Genomic DNA, 19502 nt, shown 5'->3' with positions numbered 1-19502 from the left:
GGAGTTGAAGGCCTTATTTCAAAAGACAGAATAGTGGTTTATATTGTTTATTTTCTTGTTCATATCAATAATGCACCAAACTGTGTTCTCAACTGAATGTCATACTGATATAGCCTGGTCCAACCAGACCATTGTACTTCATTTCATTTGTACAGAAGGTCTGGAAGTGCTGTAATTGGCAAACGTTCACTCACTTGGAGGCGGGTGTCTGTCGAAGTTTAAAACTATTGGATCTGCCCAGTGCCACTCTGGATTAGCCAACCAATCGCATCACGTTTGGTCGTCACGTGTGTCATGAGCCGGCTTTTGACGGTGCGTTCCAGTTGGACAGGGAACTCGGAAATTTCCGACTTCACTACATATTGTAAGGCAAGGCAAGGCAAGTTTATTTATATAGCACAATTCAGACACAAGGCCACTCAAAGTGCTTTACAGGGGCAAGGTTAGAATACATAAAACACATTATAAAACATTTAAACGCGAATAAAATAAGCAAATAAAATAAAAATTGCAGGTTAAAATGGAGACACATTATAAAACATTTAAAAGCTAATAAAAGAAGCAAATAAAATAAAAATTGCAGGTTAAAATGGAAACAAAAAAGTCTTCAGACTCGATTTAAAAGAACTGAGAGTTGCAGCTGACCTCAAGTTTTCTGGGAGTTTGTTCCAGATTTTTGGTGCATAATAACTAAAAGCTGCTTCTCCTTGTTTAGTCCTAACTCTAGGGACTGTAAGTAGACCTGTCCCAGACGACCTAAGGGCTCTGGACGGTTCATAACGTATCAGCATATCAGTAATGTATTAGTAGTCTATGAATCTACCGGTACCTGGCAACAGTAACTTGTTAGAGCCTAACGTTTAGTTATTTGGACGAGAAAGGTTTTAGGCGTCCATACTTTCGTGAGCAGATGCACTGGAACACAAGACAGGTCGGAACTCGGAACTACCAAGTCGGAAATCTCCTTCTTCCGAGTATAAAGGAACGCAGCATTCAACTGAAAATGGAGCGCGACTTCGACGTCATCGTTCTCAGCCACTCGCTCTGTTCGCCGATTGGACGATTGTAGATTCTCCGGAGAAAACTGGGAAATGCACTGTACACCCAGACTGACTACTGAAGGGAAAATTAAATTTGGCCGGAAGGAGGCGGGCGGGCGGAGCCAGGCTAATTCCGATAGTCCCTGAAAGAAATGTTGGAAGGTGGAAAGAGGAAATCCATCTGGATGTTCATGTGGAAGAACCCTGGGCGAAACCCTACACTAAAACAGATTCTCAATCAGAGACCATCTGTCTTCAGTGGCAAACATGTAACTTGTTTATGTAACTAAATAATATAATTACTTATTTTAGTGGTCGAAGAGCAATGTCTAGTTTTCTGTACTATATCCAACAGTTTGAAGACCTCATCCAGGTAGTGAAGTCAGCAATATCGTTGGACTACACCGACTTAAGAAACCTTGACTTCATTATTGATGTGATGATGCCAGAGGTATGCATTTTAATATCCCACTTTACTGAACTGACTGACTTTTGGTACTTTTCGCCAATAACTTTTACTTTTTTTTTCTTTCTTTTTTAACACAGGCCACAATTGACATCCTGATGAGGCTGGAGGGCTTCTCCAGGTTCAAGGCAGAAAAATTCATTGGAATATCAATTGACCAATAAAGTGTTAATAAATAAATGGTGGTTGTTGTTTATTAACATCTTTTATTTTGATTTAATGCTGAAGCAAATGTCAAAGTAGGCTGTAGTATATTTTTATTAGGTCCTCCATGGTCGGCCTTATTTCCCACGGGGGAAAAACAGGCATGATATAAGATAAAATGGCAGGCATACTTATAATAAAGAGTAGACAGGCAGAGTGTGCTGTGAAATGTGCGTTGGCAAACCGGTGGTATTTATAAAATAATTCTTTGCGGAGAAGTGTGCGTATTCCCACGACAACTTTTGACCATGCGTAGAGCTTCCGCAAGGTTTTCCTGACTCGGGGAATCAGCGACACTCAATGGCAACACCACAAAATAAAGCTCAGTCATCAGAAAAAAACACATCCTTGTGAAATGCTTGGCACCCAATATATTTCATCAATTATATGTGCGTACCTATTGTTGCGAATATAGGCTACTGTTGTCTATGGCATGCAGTAATGATGTAGGTTGATTTACTTATCAAGTAGGTCTATACATATTTTGGTTATATTGTTAAATTGAATCTTATAGTTCTACTCTATAATAATATCATATACGTCGGGAGGTGTGTCCCTGAGTGGCCAGCGGGAGAGCAAATAGTCTATATTTTAGGCTGTGTGTAAAAAGTAGTTTTGTACAAAGTTAAGGCCAAACATATTAATTAAAACTATATATTTCGTTAGATAAAATCATGTTATGAATTTAGCAAATTATTTTATGCATCTCTTTCCCATAACAACTAACCCTGGAAGTTTAAACTAGCCTATAATCTGACGTTGTTGGAAATGTGTTGATCTCATGGAAAGGAAACAATGCTTTGGAATATACTATAGGCTAATGCATTATTTCACTTCTCACAACACATTTTATATAGGCCTACATATGGTCCAACAGGTTCGCTAATACGTGATATTTCATACAGTACAAAGTTGGGCAAAACATCTTAACAAAGACTATAATGACTGTGCCAATCATGATATGTGATCAGCGCGCGCGTTTGTGTTTGTGAGGCAGTTACAGCGACGCATGGCACAGGCTTTCTTCCTTCCCAGTCGCTTTCTTTGCGGCCGGTTGCCTCCCTTTTTTCCTCATGTCAGTCAAAATGCTGTGCTTATGAAGTGCTTTATCATATTCAGGAGCTATTTAGCGCATGGTATATTGTGGGATGAAACTGGGAGGTGAAGTGGGAGGACACCGGGCGGAGATCGTCCGCGCACAATTCACCGCAGGTGGGTATTTATAAAGGGAAGATTGCGTGCAACTGTTTTATAAATCTCAACTTTTTTTTTGCGCAGCACATTCTTGGCTTTGTGCGAACGCAATGTTTTGGGAAGGTTCCTACGCACACCGTTATAAATGAGGCCCCTGGTCATTATTATTTTACAGGATAACTTGGGTCATGGTGGCGACATTGCTAAATAATAAAGTTATACTGTCCTAACCACACAGACAGTACAAACACTGGAAATACCCCCACTATAACACAAACAACCTAAACATGCGCATATGCCATCAATTTAACAATGATCCGCTTCAACATTAAAACTCCCACAATCCTTTGCTCTCACACCAGCGTATTTTCAAAAGCAACTGCTAGTCGCTACAATCTGATTATACTTGGCTAACATCAGGAGCATTCCCTTATTGCTGAATCAAATGTATATATCAAGTATATTTGAATTAGGTCATCCATGGTAGCAGGGCTGTACAGTGCGACAGTTTTGATCGCATTTGCTACTGAAATTGATCACGTGCAATGATGAATACAAATCCATTCGCACTCGTGCGACAGGTTGCTAATAAGGAGAGGCTGTCTTGAAACACAGAGGAGCGCTGCACAACACTGCTTAGAGGGCTCTACATTAACACTCCAAATGGGGGTAAATGTAGATTTAGGCAAGTGAGTTATTGAGTCCACCCTCCACTTTGGCTGGTGAAAGATATGTGTCCTCGGGATCTGTGCTCGTGCAGCGATTCTACCGTATAAAAACTTCACCAACGGTAATTACCGGAAGGAGACGGCACATTACCGCAGCGCGTGTACAAACAGAACATTTCCTGTGCGCCTTCACATTAAAAGCCTGTTACTAGCCAAACGTGAGTTGACTTTTATTTTGAAGCCGGTAAGAACAGGAAGTTAGCGCTTTTTTCTAGCTTGAAAGGCAACTCCTTCAGCTGCAGAGAGCAGTCAACAGTAGCCTAGTCTATTTAAACAAAGTTTTAAATAAGCCACTGAAAAGCTACTCCCAACACATTCACAACAACCTATTTAATTTATCCTAAATTGTACCCATATGTATACTTATTTATTTAATAGGCTATGTTTAATGTTTTAAAGTTTGGTTTTAATTAACAGAAGGACATTATAATAAAAATAATTCTGAATCAGCAAAAAATTGCAATTGGCAGGTTAGATTATTTTGTCTAAATTGCAATTAGTGCACCCCTATTCATTCTTCCATAATCATTACTGCACACACTAGGATATAATATTAATTGAGAATCTCAAATGAGACCAGGATGACATGCTCAAAGGTAATTAGAGCGAAATGCAAGGGTTAAGGTTATGCAAGTTTTCGATCATACTTTGTGTGCTACCAAATTAATTCTTGTGCTACTGATTTTTTTTGCTTGCTAGCACCAGTGCTACCACCTAAAAAAATAAGCGTACAGCCCTGCATGGTAGGCATACTACATGTCTGAATGCAGTTGATCAAGGTTCAAGGTACGAGAGTAGCGTGTGTGAGTGCCGTCAGTGAATGAGTGAGTGAGTGTGCGTGTGTGTGTGTGCGTGTGTGTGTGTGTGTGTGTGTGCGCCCAAGCGAGAGGGTGCAGCATAAGCTAATGTACTGTAAAGTGAGTGATAACCGAAAATAAAGTAACCAGCTTCTCAAGAATCGGTGGGCTCATCATTCCGTCCAGAGCCGGCCCGAGGCATAAGCGAACTAAGCGGTCGCTTAGGGCCCCCGACCGGGGGGCCCCCTCCAAAAAAGATTAAAAATATTTTCTTTTTTTGTGTGTTTGATATTAACATCATATTATGCAAATGTAAGTTATCATACAAAAAAAGGAATAAAATGTTTTGGTCTAGATAATTATTAGCCTAAAAATGTAATCAGTTCATCTGGGAGATAATCCGAAATTATCTGATCATGTCACGTTCACATCCATGCACAGTGTGTATTGAGTTTATTTAAAAACAATTGGAAATGGGGCTGCCCTCAGTTGCCCATGCACTGTGTATAGTCTATAGCCTAGTTCAGCCTCGTCTGTGGAAAAAAAGATACAATAGCTGGACAACAGAGTTCTTCTGCTTGGTTCCTCTCACTGCATTTAAATGCATTCATTATATTTCAGAGAAATATGTCCCGTAAAAGAAAAAGAGCTCCAAGCCCAACCCAGAAGACCCTCCATAATATTTTATTTTAGATTAATATTTTTATGGAAAATCCATGTGTCCTTCAATAGCTTCTAATTCATCCGACCCAGTGTCTCCAAATTCTTTGTTCACACAAAATTTCTCAGATTTAGCCTCTTACTTTTCCTCACAAAGTGCACCAGATTCATGCATTTCACTTTAAAAAGTTTTTAAAAAATCTCCCGGGGGGGCATATCCCCGGACCCCCCTAGGAGGGTCTGAATCTCGGCTGTCTAATATTTTCACACAGCTGCACAGTGGAGGCACTAGCGGAAAACACTGGGTATGTGAATGATATTTAACAAAGATCTATAGTTTCAGCAGCGCTAACATTGGAGAGGGGTCCCCTAATCATATTTTGCTTAGGGCCCCATGAAGGCTTGGGCCGGCTCTGATTCCGTCCAACTACCGGTAAAAGTAAAGGGTGTTACCACCGAAAGAGCATCGGCCTTGGTGCAGGAAAGGTCTAACAACGTGTTCCTCGACTAAAAAAACACTGGTGTATATAAATAAAATATCTGACTTTTTATTTATTTATTTCAACTTCTTCCTCAGTTATGCTATAAACAAATCAGAGAGTGGTATAATAGTGAAATAAATGCAGTGTCGATGAATCTCAAATGGCATAATAAATTAAAAAATAAGTTGGTACACTACATTGTAAATAAAAACAACTTTTAAATTAAAAAGAAAAACATCAGGGCAAAGCAGTAACTTGTAGGGCAAGTTCACGTTAAAAACAGACCTTCTTATATTTCTAATTTATTATTCAGCCATGCAGATTGTTTGTAATGATGTAATTTGTAATGTGACTACTCTAAAAAGAAAATAGTTGAACCAATTTAATTGAATTAGGGCAACCGGTAACACACAATTGAATTAAGTTTATTGAAATAAAGAATGTAAGTTACACTTACACAATTGTTTCAAGTCAGATCAACTTAATAGTTTGTTTGTTTTCAATTCAAAAGTTTGCATTAATCCAACTTATAATTAAGGGACGACAACTTAAAATGTCAGTGTTTTCTGAATCAATTTCTTGTTTAATCCTAAAGTAAAATATTGCCTCCGTAGAACCTAAAAGAAAATAGTTGGACCAACTTAATTGAATTAAGGCAATTGGTAACGCATTTCAGTGTATAACAGTCGGGCAAGCAACATATTTCCCATACACTGTTAGAAATTTCCCTGTAAAAAAACATTAATCAACTGGAAGCAGGGTTGCCATTATATTACTGTTCAATTAACATTATTTTACTGTCACTAAAATTGACAGGATTATACTGTTAATGAACAGTAAATGTGTGTTATGTTGCTGTGTGCACCGTGAGCGAAGGGGATGTTATATTTCATTGGGCAGATGTGTTTCATCCCTATATAAGTTTACTATGTCCCCTATTTGTTAAAATGCTAAACATAGACAGCATCTTCTGTTTGTTACTTCAAGACACTTGTTACAATATATCAAGTTCAATGGAATTATTCATTTATTTTGTAATTTGTCTCCTGAGTTGAACTAGGGATCTGGCTTAAGAGTTCCACAAACCGTTTTGTTATAACCAACAAAATAACGGTTAGTTCACAAAGAGATATTTTATTTAAACAAAATGCATAGTGAGGTAATGGAATGAAACATCCCCTTCACTGAGGGTGCAAATAGCAACATAACAAAGGTTTAGACCAGTGCAAGTCATTGTGGGAAAGGGGGCGTTAGACAGGAAAACCTAATTGAATTGCTTTCATTTGCATAAGAAAATCAAGTCAATGTCAGGTCTATGTAGTACAGTACAATTTCAATTTGATGTAATCCACAAAAGTACGTTGCCATCGCTAAAGCAGAAAACTGAGTCAGACTTATTCAAAACAGTGCGTTAGCCTACTTCAACTTTTCAAAAATATTCTTTTTAGAGTGTAGTGACTAGCCAATTTAAATCAAAACATGGGGAACTGGCCCTTTAAGGTGGAATGTCGACTCATCATAGAATCATTCAGTGGAATCAGAATGCTGCATCATAATGCTTTGATGATGTCACAGTGCACCTGTTTGGAACTTGAAAGGACACAACTGGTGTCATTAACAGAGTTAACATATTACAGTTAGTGTTGTTAAAGAAATAGCCAGGTGTTGTCCCAGCTACATCCAAGACAAATCATCAGTAAAGTACAGTTGTCTCTTCAGGATAGGACAATGTACAAAAACAGATCTCGATGGCCCTTAAGGGGTAAACCCCCTGGGACATTATCTGTTGAAGAGAAGAATGAACAGGGAATCAAACAGAGACAGCAGGATTTTGCCTTCAACATCCAAGATGACATGATTCAGATTGTTCAGACGTTTTCAGACAAGGAAGAGATTGATGAGGACATTCAGAAGCGGTCCTCTGCCTCCATCACAGAAGACTGCTACACCCCCTGCAATGAGGTAACATTAGTGGTACACCTGTTTACTAATACATAATAACAGTAAGACATGCAAACGCAGATGATAATCTGTTTTAAATCACTGGCATTTAGTTTAACTCATCACCACCTCATCGTCTATAAACAAGAGCGCATTAGGGATTTGTTAAAAAAAAGACACAGTATGCCTACATTTCTTCAGTTCTGCAAAAATGAAATATACATGACGTGTTTAAACTACAACAAATTCATAATTAGTTGATCTACCGTATCTGGTTTAGCTTTCCCCATCAAAGTTATGTCGTATTTGTGAGGTAAAAGCATTTTGAAAGGATTGCTCTGCGGGGACACCAAATAAACTCTGAATGTTTAAAGAGTTGATTAAATGTTGTACTGAAATAAATGTCCCATAAGACCAAAAGAACCTGAAGGTCATACAAGTTCTGACTGGTGTCACCTCCATGCATTTGATCATTGGTTATGGTACCCATTTCTTATGAAGTGCATTTAAAGGATTCTGGGCTGTTTATGATTTGTATCAAAATAAACATATTTATGGATGAACGTCCTATATTAACCTTTTCACAAAGTGGTCAACTGTACAATTAAAATACTGCAGACAGAAAACAAACTAATAATTGTTATATGTTTCACAGACAGAAGAATCTGAGCGATCTAAGAAAGCTAATAAGTTGGAGAAATCTAAGAGATCGGAGAAAGCTGCTCGATCGGAGCGATCAAAGAAGGAAGAGCGATTCAGAAGATCTTTGGAGTCCGAGAGATCTGCTGATCTTCAAGAAGCCCTCGAGGAGGAGAGAAAGGCCACAACAGCTCTTCAAGAAGTCCTGAAGGAGGAGAGAAGAGCCAGAGAGGATCTTAAAAAGGCCTTGGAGAAGGAAACATCTTCTAAAGCTCAAACCAAAAGAGCTCTGAAGCAGGAGCAAAGAGAATATGACTCTCTTGCACAGTCTCTGAAGAAGGAGCGAGCTAAAAATGATAGTCTTCTTGATGAACTCGAGGATATGGAGTCACAAGTGGCTGATCTCAAGAAGTCATTAAAAGAGCAGCAGCGGAGGAAATTAAAGCTGAAAAACACAATCGCTCAAATGACAGCTGTTATTGAAGAGGACAAGAAGGTGATTGAGAAGCTCACCAATGACCTGGAGACGTGTAATCAGCAGAGAAAGGAAACAGCAGAGCGTGAAACAATGCACTTTGCTGATATCAAGGCGCTAAAGGAGCGCCTCACTGAGCAGCGGGAGGATGGTCTGAAAAAAGACAATAAAATTCAAGCCCTGCACATACAACACCTACACAATATTCAACACCTAAACAATATTCAAAGAGATATTGAAGCCAAGGACAACATTGTGTCCTCGCTGCAGGAGACGGTGAACCAGTGGGCATCAGAACTCAAGGAGGAACAAACTAAGAACAGTAAACTCCAGAGAGACTATGAGGCTGCTGTCTCCCAGCAGCAGAAGGGATCAGAAGAGCTCCAACATCAGACTCAGCTAAACCAACAACTGGTTTCTGAGAACAAAAGGCTGCAAAGTGAAGTCGTGGCTGCGCTTAAGGACTGGCAACTCAATCAGAAACAGCATGAGAAGGACGGAGAAGCTCGCAGCAAACTGGAAGAGGCCATTAACAAGGAGAAGGAGTGTCTCTCCAGAGCATATCAAAAGATAGGGATGCAAGCGAAAGAGATCTCTGAGAAGACTCTAGATTTGGAAAAGAGCCTGACAGCTGAAAAATACCTCAGGTCTTCCCTCAAAAGAGAGAAGAAGAAGTTTGACCAGATTGTTTCACAGAAGCAGGCAGCACTAGATCCTTTATCAAACTTCAGAAACCAGCTGAGAGAAGCAAATGCGTCCTCAGAGGGTTTGAAGGACAACGTGCAGATGTTACAGAAGGAGAACACAGATATCAAGGATAAACTCCAGTCTGCAGAGAGAGAACATGACAGAATAATGTCTAAACACAGTTCTCTCTCTGAGCGCCACCAAGAGATGATGTCACAGAAAGATGACATCATCTTTGAGAATAAATTCAACATCGCTAAGCTCCAGCGAATGGTAGATGAGCTCAAAGCAGGACAGCCAGAAAGCAGCCAGACGAGACAGGCAGAGCTGGGAGATGCCCCGATACAGGAGAAGACTGGAAGCTCCGAGCTGCAGCAGACAGCTGATCAAATCGCCTCTGCTCTTGAAAAGGAAAAGACCAAGTGTGAGAAGCACCGAGTCGCCCTCGAGCAATCCTTGACCAAGCAGATGGAAACACTGGAGGAGAGGCGGAAACTGTCCGTGGCTCTCCGAAAGGCTGAGGACGACTACTCCAGGCTTCAGCATCAACAGCTGGCACAGACAAACTCTCAATCCAATTTCAAAAGCGACACCGAGTTCAGACTCAAACAGCAGGAGACGGCCATGGATGAGAGCAGCAAGGCTCTGCACCACCTGCAGAGAGAATACACTGATCTAGGGAAGAGGCACAGTGACGTTAGCAGTGACTATCGTGAGCTGCTCAGATCTCACAGTGCCCTCAAGATCAGGTACCAGAGAATCAGCTACGCTGGAGGCCACGCCCAACCAGAATTTAGTCCACCTCGGTTCACAGCAACATGCACCTGAAGGTTATACACTTTCAAGGTGATCGGATAATAATAATACTAATAATGGATTGGATTTATACAGCGCTTTTCTAGGCACTCAAGCGCTTTACAGTGTTCCATGTTCCATTCATTCACACACACACAGTCATACCGATGGCAGAAGTGTGGCTGCCATTTACAACTACGGGCCCTCCAACCACCACAAACATCCAGCAGTCATGCACATTCACACAAGGCAAGTCGGGTGAAGTGTCATGCCCAAGGACACAACAACCATGACACAGGTGGCAGGGCGGGAATTGAACCGCCAATCCTTAAATCTCTGGCTGACCTGCTCTACCACCTGAGCCACAGTTGCCCTGAAATCAGATAATTTACAGTAAATACTCATTCTACAGTTTATCAGCTTAAACGACAGACTGTGGGGTCAATGGGACACTAAAAGAGTGATAGACTCCATCAGATGATTTGCTAACACTTTACCACACGGGTAGGCTACATGAATTACATTTTAGTTAATGCTTAGTTAATGCTATTGACCGTTAGTTAAAAGGTAAAGGGATATTTCAGTATTTCTAAAGCGGGGTTGGTTTCTTAGGCATAGATACAGTCATATGAAAAAGTTTGGGAACCCCTCTCAGCCGGCATTATAATTGACTCTGCTTTCACACAAAAAAGATAAAAGTGGTATGTCTTTCATTTACCAGGAACAGCTAAGTACTGGGATGTTTTCCAAACAAAGATTTTTTGAAAAGCAGTATTTAGTTTTATGAAATTAAATAAAATGTGAAAAACTGGCTGTGCAAAAATATGGGAACCCTTGTGGTCTTGCTGATTTTAATGCATGTAACAGCATGTAAAACTGAGGACTTTAAACACAAAATTGGTTGGATTATGTTGTTAAGCCTTGAACCTCATATAAAGGTCTGTTTAATCATGATAAAAGGTATTTTAGGTGCCTAAATGCAAATTTCACTTCTCTTTGACTCTCTGCAGAAGTGAGACAGAATGTGATCATCAAAACAGCTCCCAAAAGATCTTAAAAACAAAGATTATTCATTGTCATGGTTTAGCGGAAGGCTACAAGAAGCTTTCCCAAAGGTTTCAATTGTCAATTTCTACTGTAAGGAACATTGTCAGGGAAGGAAGGACACAGGCACAGTTGCAGTTAAACCCAGGTCTAGCAGACCAAGAAAAGTACAAGAGCGGCATATGCGGCGGATTGTGAGAATGGTTGCACACAACCCAAAGATCACCTCCAAAGACCTGCAAGAACATCTGGCTGCAGATTGTGTATCTGTACATGGTTCTACAATTCAGTGCAATTTGCACCAAAACATCTGTATGGCCGGGTGATGAGAAGGAAGCCCTTTCTGCGCCCACGCCACAGATACAGTTGCATGGAGTATGCAAAAGCTCATTTAGACAAGCCAGATTCATATTGGAAGAAAATGCTTTGGACTGATGAGACAAAAATTAAGTTATTTGGTCTTTATAAAAAGCAGATGTTTTGGTGCAAATTGCGCTGAATTGTTGAACGATGTACAGCTACACAATCTGCAGCCAGATGTTCTTGCAGGTCTTTGGAGGTAATCTGTGGGTTGTATGCAACCATTCTCACAATCCTCCACCTATGCCGCTCCTGTTTTTTTCTTGGCCTGCCATGCCTGGTTTTAACTGCCACTGTGCCTGTGTCCTTCCATTTCCTGACAACGTTCCGTACAGTCGAAATTGACAATTGAAACCTTTGGGAAAGCTTCTTGTAGCCTTCCCCTAAACCATGACAATGAACAATCTTTGTTTTTCAGATCTTTTGGGAGCTGTTTCGATGATCCCATTCTGTCTCACTTCAGCAGAGAGTCAAAGAGAAGTGCAACTTACATTTAGGCACCTAAAATAAATGTTCTCTTGATTAAACAGACATTTCTATGAGGTTCAAGGCTTAACAACATAATCCAACCAACTTTGTGTTTAAAGTCATCAGTTTTACATGCTGTTACAGGCATTAAAATCAACAAAACCACAAGGGTTCCTATATTTTTGCACAGCCAGTTTTTCACATTTTATTTTATTTCATACAACCAAATACTGCTTTTCAAAAAATCTTTGTTTGGAAAACATCCCAGTACTTAGCTGTTCCTGGTAAATTAAAGACATACCACTTTTATAATTTTTTTGTGAAAGCAGAGTCAATTATAATGCCGGCTGAGAGGGGTTCCCAAACTTTTTCATATGACTGTATGTTACGTTATGGAGATGGCGACCAGTGCAGTCTCTATAAGGAGTTTAGGGGAGATGTTGCTGTAGCAGAAGTCAGCATTTTACTGTTGCAGTCAGACAGGGCCAGAAGAAAAACGTTTTTTTTCTCCACTTATAAATGCTAACCTGAAACCTATTTATTTGTGTAATTGTACGCTAAACTGAGATTTCTTTCCACCGCTCTAGTTTGCCACTAGACAGCTGTATTTTTGTTTTCTCTGGTCAGCACACCTCAGTTTGTGTAGCAATTTCTACATCCAGCTAATATGTGTTGCAATGCAGTGTATAATACTCAGCTACAGCTGGACAAGTAGGACAAAGTCATTGTTTAAAATCATACAGTTGTGAACACAGCTAAATGCTGCCCCCATCTGTCAATGATTCACAACTACAGGTAACGCTGAAAAAACAATCTCTACACTAAAGAGATAACAGAAAGTAAGCAGCTTTTGTAATTTCATGTAAAAAATATTTTCTCTGTCTCTTTAATAATCCACAGTAGCTCTGAGTCAAGCAGCTGATTGGTGGAGTGATACAAACAGCAACTGCTGTCTGGCAGAAACCTAAATCTGTTGAAACAATTCTCAGTTTAGCATGCAGTTGAATGGATATTTAGGTTTTAGGTTAGCATTTATGTACAGCATGCTCAACAGTTATTAACAGTTAGATAATGCTTATAACTAAGCATTAGCTAATTAAGCAGAGCTATTGCAATTAACTATACAGTTCTTAGTTAACTAAATGCTTAGTTATAAGCATTAACTAAGCTGTTATTAACGGTTAGACAAAATAATAATAATCAATAAGCATTAACTATGCACCTACTAACTGTTAATAGCATTAACTAAAAGTGAATTAATGTAGCCTACCCTTATGGTAAAGTCATACTAAATAATCTTATGGAGTCCATTACGCTTTTAGTGTCCCATTGATATCACCCTCTGACTGTAAAGCTGATAAACTGTAGAATGAGTGTCAAAAGTATCTGTTTAACATTTAAAGTAAACTTTTCGTAAAGCGTTACCGATGATTCTGATCGGATAGTGAGTCAAATGTACTCATTTAAACTGCTGTTTCAAACATGGACAAGATAATAAAGATTTAAATAAAATTATTTTGTGGTGTGATTTTTTTCTCTCAAAAGTTCTGGAGTTTATTATTCTCATTTCCGGCTAAATAAATAATTTAATTAGTAGTAGTAATATCATTTGTAGTAGTTGGGACAGTAGAGCAACACTGCTTTGGTTGGGGTTAGAATGAATACTACTATGACTTTGCAGACATTTAAAAAAATAATTGCTGAGAATTGAGCTATCAACTCACACACTTACTTAAAGGCCTACTTCACCGGTTTGAATATGAAGGTGTATTGAATTCTGAGATCCTATGTAGTATAAATGTGCAATTTTTTTTTTAATCGGTTCATCCTTGCCTGAGAAAAGGCAGAAAGAGTGTTTTTTTTAACCCTATATTTCTCTTTCTCGTGACATCACAGAAAGAGAAATATAGGGTTAAAAAAAAACGTACTTTGTAAATATTACTGTGATGTCTTTTACTGTGACATCACAGTAATATTTACAAAGTACGTTTTTTTTTAACCCTATATTTCTCTTTCTGTGATGTCACGAGAAAGAGAAATATAGGGTTAAAAAAAACACTCTTTCTGCCTTTTCTCAGGCTAGGATGAACCGATTTTTTTTTTTTTTGCACATTTATACTACATAGGATCTCAGAATTCAATACACCTTCATATTCAAACCGGTGAAGTAGGCCTTTAACCGGCAAGTCTCACTGCCGGTGCACGTGCAGAGCGACAGATGGGTGAATGTTTAGGCGCCTACAATGGCGGAGCAGGTAAAAATCCTACCCAATGTCTGTTTTGATGTTTTTTATCATGTTTTATCGCACATACGGATCTGAGATGATGCTAGATAACTCGCTGCTTGAAGACCACAGTGCATTATTAATGTGGTGACGTAGGGACGAGGGAGGGGACTGCTAACTGCAGTCACTGACACTTCAGCTTCCTTTAAGCATGGATAGTAGTGACTGAGTGTGCAAGGGAGAGAGAAAGATAGACAGATAGAGGGAGGAAGAGATAGCTTTATTTTGCTTTTTTACTGTGAGCGATCATCACTGGCTTTAGACCGACTCCCGCTGTCACGAGCCGACCAGCTGTTGTTCTGAACAGCTGTTTAGACACGGAGGTGAAAACGAAATTGAAACTTAAAGGTGAAGTAAGCGGTTTATTTATATTAATATAAGTGTAAAATCGCTCTTTATTCATACAGTGATCACTTACATAATGTGCGCGTTTCATAAATCCGATCCCTCAGTCAGCTGCATTGCATCTAATTGGCAAATAAACTTATTGTAGTATCCCGGAATTTTTATCCAATCAGAAGAGAGAACTCTACAATCCGACACTCGTCTCACTCATATATACACTCCATGGTCTCACTGCCGGCGCACGCCAGAGCAACAGATGGGTGAATGTGTATGTGCTTACAATGGCAGAGCAGGTAAAAATCCTTCCCAATTTCTGTTTTGATGGGTTTCATCATGTTTTATCAAACTTATGGATCTGAGATGATGCCAGATAACTTGCTGCTTGAAGACCGCAGTGCATTAATGTGGTGACGTAGGGACGATTGAGGGGACTGCTAACTGCAGTAACTGACAGGAGGTTAGCTAAAAGAACCATTCCGCTTACATCTTCCTTTAAAAAATAGTGCAGCGCTGCATGTCAAGAACAGTGAGATAAACACTTGTGACCACCAGAGGGCGCTGTTGGAGTACATACGATATTTAGACACAAGTTGCCACATCCCCACTTTTAAAAGTATAGGCCTACAAAAATGTATGTACAGCAGTTGAGCTGCATGTATGTTGGCTCGTTGGTCTAGGGCAGGGCTATTCAACCTCCTTAACAAGTGGGCCGAAAAGGAAAACAGCTGGGGGTTCAAGGGTCACACATACTGTAAAACATATAATGTCAATTAATCGCTACAAATAAATCGTACTTAAGGTAGTGTGTTAACTCAATAGATATAGTACTGCTAAATGGAATAAACTTGTCAGACACATTCCTTTCTTCTTCACTTTTAATCGCATCATTATAACAATTGTTGTTCTTACATATTTTGGACACATTCTTATGATTCAACAATGTTGATGGAATCATCACAAAACAGAACTACTGTAATATGAGACAGTTTGAGCCTGTTTCAGTCAGTGAGAGAAATTGCACTGCCTTGATTTTGCTATTTCAGCATAGTGTGGTTTATAAATTGTAAGGGCAATCCTGAGACACTCATGCAGCTTCATATACCAGCCTCATATGTGTAAAACTGATTTACTTCATTTGTTTTATTTATCACACCATGTATTACACACGCGAACCAGATTTGCAGACAACAATTTTCCTCTTTTTTTTGGTCTGCAGGCAACCTCTTGCGGGCCAGAAAAAAAATAAGATGGGCCGTATTTGGCCCACGGACCGCTAGTTGAATAGGCCTGGTCGAGGGTTATGATTCTCGCATAGGGTGCGAGAGGTCCCAGGTTCAAATCCCGAATGAGCCTGCCTTTAACCTCTGGGCTGAGAGTGAAACAATTAGCCAATATCTATGAGAGTAGATAGATATCTGACAAATACATTAGAATGTGTCTCATATCACTATTGCCTATATACGCATTCAATCTTGTGTCACCAATTCCTAGACACAGGTTATTCAAAAATCCAACAAAGTTCACACTTCCAAACTTGTATATACTATCTATGTTCCAAACCAGACTGCTCTTGATTGACCAATATATGTCATGGAATTAAGGGACACAAGGCATTCTCACAAATCAGCCCTGGAGCCTCAAGCAATGTTCTGCTGAAGGGCCCTCCTACATGACCTGTGTTCCATACAAACTATTACCATTGCCACATAGTTGCACTTGACAATCCAATCAATGCGCATGTATTACATTGATTTTTTTTCTATAGAATCCTTAAATAATCAGCTTATTTGGCAATAATACATCCTATCTTATAAGCAAATAGTAACAATTACAAACAATAATGATAGATTTTTGAAATAAAAATGTACAAAATGACTCAAATATTATGCTGATCTTTCACTCTGCTGAATGGTAATTGGTCCAGTCCTCAAAATATTATCCAATAAGCTTTTGACAATGAAATGTAAACAGAAGCCTAAACAAAAGTAGATTTAAGAAACAAGCGTTCCATGTCTGGACCATTTGCAGGCGCTCAATCATTTTGAACCTGCCTATTTGTCTGCCTGTTGTCACTTTTAGTTTTTATAATCTCTTTAATGCCATATATATTTTTTCTTATGTTTTAGCCTATTTAAATGTATTATTCTGGCCCTGTAGAGCACTTTGAATTGCCGTCTTATTTTTCCTTTCTTTTCCGACTTCTTGTGCATCTGTTTTCCAGCATTGTGCTGCAATTTACACCACAGTCACGTCTGTGGGCAGCTTTTATCCAGTAAATATGTTCTATTTTTGTTTGATACTAGAGTATGTATGTCTTGCTGAAAAGTTTAAATAAAGTTAGAAAAAAAATATGATCAGAAGCTCTCTTCTGATTGGCCGACTTCTCTAACGTGCTATCCAGCCAATCAGTGAGCAGTCTGTGAGCGTATATAGTCACTGGAGCGCCGTCCACACGCCATTGTCTTCTCTCGTTAGAATTCAGAAAAATATTCCAATCCCTACAAAATGTCTGGTCGTGGAAAGGGTGCCGGTAAGGTCAGAGCAAAGGCAAAGACCCGCTCCTCTCGTGCCGGGCTCCAGTTCCCCGTGGGTCGTGTCCACAGGCTGCTGAGAAAGGGCAACTATGCTCACCGCGTCGGAGCCGGAGCTCCGGTGTATCTGGCGGCGGTGCTGGAGTACCTGACCGCTGAGATCCTGGAGCTGGCTGGTAACGCTGCCCGCGACAACAAGAAGAGCAGAATCATCCCCCGCCACCTGCAGCTGGCCGTCCGCAACGACGAGGAGCTCAACAAGCTGCTGGGCGGAGTGACCATCGCTCAGGGCGGCGTGCTGCCCAACATCCAGGCGGTGCTGCTGCCCAAGAAGACCGAGAAGGTCTCCAAGAAGTAAACACCAAGGCTGATCCCCCTAAACACAAAGGCTCTTTTAAGAGCCACACACTTCAAACTAAAGATGAAACGCTCCACAATGTAACAATATGTCAGCACTGGTTAAGGGCAGGCTATAAACATACTGAAACAAAGTATCACATATTCTGCTTTACTTCATGCAAACTAGTTTTGGAGGGCAGGTTATTTAATTTCACATCTATTTCTGATCAGAACGACTGGGACATTTATGGATTTCAGAAGTCTAGACTGACTACAATATCAATATTTACCCGAAAATAAATAGGGCCTATTTTAAATAATTCATTTTATAATTGGGAGTTATTTATTACACAAAGGCTCTTTGTAGTTCCTGATGAAGGCTAAATGCACATGTTCACAGCCGTACCAAACATACAAAAGATACAATGATGATGGTCACTACAGTAATACATTACTATTACTAATTATTGTTATGTGTATGGGCTATCAGTATTTATTAAATTGTGCATTATTGTGAATTATTAACATTAAATTATTATTAGTCCCACTGTCTCATCAATGAGAATTGGAGTCACACTATTTAGCAAAGCAGTGGTCGAGGTTCCAGTGTCGTGCCAAACTTACAAGGTTTGTGTGCAGAGGCGAATTTAGCCATTAGGGAAGAGTAGGCAATTACAATGGTTGTTATATACTTGGGCCAATACTACATGAGAATACGTTTACAATACACATGGAATAAATTAGTCTATATTCAGGTCCCTTACAAATATATATATATACACTCAATGTATAACGATTGTGTGTAGGGTGGTCAAACGAAAGATAAACAATCCTTCCACTAATAGGTTACCAGTAAAAAAATAAGGTTGAAGTATGATAAAAAAAAATAATGTGACCCATATGCACCTAGAGATTAACAGGCCTATTGCTACACTGTGCAAAGCTGAATTGAGGACATTTTGCTCCATGGTTGCGTGTATGTGGCTCTTAAAAGAGCCGTTGTTGTTGTTCGTAGAGGTGATCAGTTTAAGCTCTCTCTCCACGGATGCGGCGTGCCAGCTGGATGTCTTTGGGCATGATGGTGACCCTCTTGGCGTGGATGGCGCACAGGTTGGTGTCCTCGAACAGGCCGACCAGGTAAGCCTCGCTGGCCTCCTGCAGAGCCATGACGGCGGAGCTCTGGAAGCGCAGGTCGGTCTTGAAGTCCTGAGCGATCTCCCTCACCAGGCGCTGGAAGGGCAGCTTGCGGATCAGCAGCTCAGTGGACTTCTGGTAGCGACGGATCTCTCTCAGAGCCACGGTACCGGGCCTGTAACGATGGGGCTTCTTCACTCCGCCGGTGGCGGGGGCGCTCTTGCGGGCAGCTTTGGTAGCGAGCTGCTTCCTGGGAGCTTTGCCTCCGGTGGATTTACGGGCGGTCTGCTTGGTTCTGGCCATTTTGGTTTCTCAGTCTTATGAAAGAAAGAATGGAGTCTGCCTGTGAACAGCGGCTTTATAAAGGAACTGCCGGCGCGAGCTCAGCGTTGATTGGTCCAGACAGAGAGAAGCGCGCACTGTACATGATCAACTATTGGACAGAAGAAATTCAAACTGACCACTCCTCCACCACGGCTCAATCCTGCCACCTACTGACAGTAAGGAGTATAACAGGACACACAGTGGACATCTGAACTAGACTGATGTGGAGAATCAAAGTAAAGCCCTCCTCCACAGCGGACACTGTTTGACGTAGAACAGATTATTGTTGCTCTGTTTGATATTGTTTTCATGTTGTTTTCTCATTTTAAATGTAAGGCCTATCATTAGTTCATGTTTAATATTGTTGTTTCTCTTTGTTGTGGCTAAACTATTTATATCTCCTTATAAATTAGTAGGCTTAGTTAATATTATAGTTTACAAAATATACTTATATAGAGGCTACGTAACAATATCAATAGAGCTATTTGTAGACGTATTAGCCTACTTCATGTTTTCTAGTTTTTCCAGTACTTACATTGTGTAGGCTACATGTTGTGTATTGTT

General features: G+C 40.1%; 2 protein-coding genes across 2 annotated transcripts; one reads left to right on the top strand and one right to left on the bottom strand.

Moving 5' to 3' along the window:
- Positions 1-17115: 17115 nt before the first annotated feature.
- On the top strand, positions 17116-17499 carry LOC307266867 (histone H2A-like; the record flags this gene model as incomplete). Its single annotated transcript, XM_080048979.1, has 1 exon — positions 17116-17499. The coding sequence occupies one exon, from the start codon at positions 17116-17118 to the stop codon at positions 17497-17499; it is 384 nt and encodes a 127-aa protein (XP_079905105.1).
- Positions 17500-18506: 1007 nt separating this feature from the next.
- Positions 18507-18917, bottom strand: LOC307266865 (histone H3.2; the record flags this gene model as incomplete). Its single annotated transcript, XM_080048977.1, has 1 exon — positions 18507-18917. One exon carries the CDS (start codon positions 18915-18917, stop codon positions 18507-18509), a length of 411 nt encoding a protein of 136 aa, XP_079905103.1.
- Between the last annotated feature and the right edge of the window lie 585 nt (positions 18918-19502).

Source organism: Ammodytes marinus, assembly GCF_949987685.1.
Source record: "Ammodytes marinus genome assembly, chromosome: 20".
In the NCBI taxonomy this organism is placed as follows: Eukaryota; Metazoa; Chordata; class Actinopteri; order Uranoscopiformes; family Ammodytidae; genus Ammodytes; species Ammodytes marinus.
The sequence above is the reverse complement of the archived record's forward strand: the minus strand, read 5'-3'. Positions and strand labels throughout refer to the sequence as shown.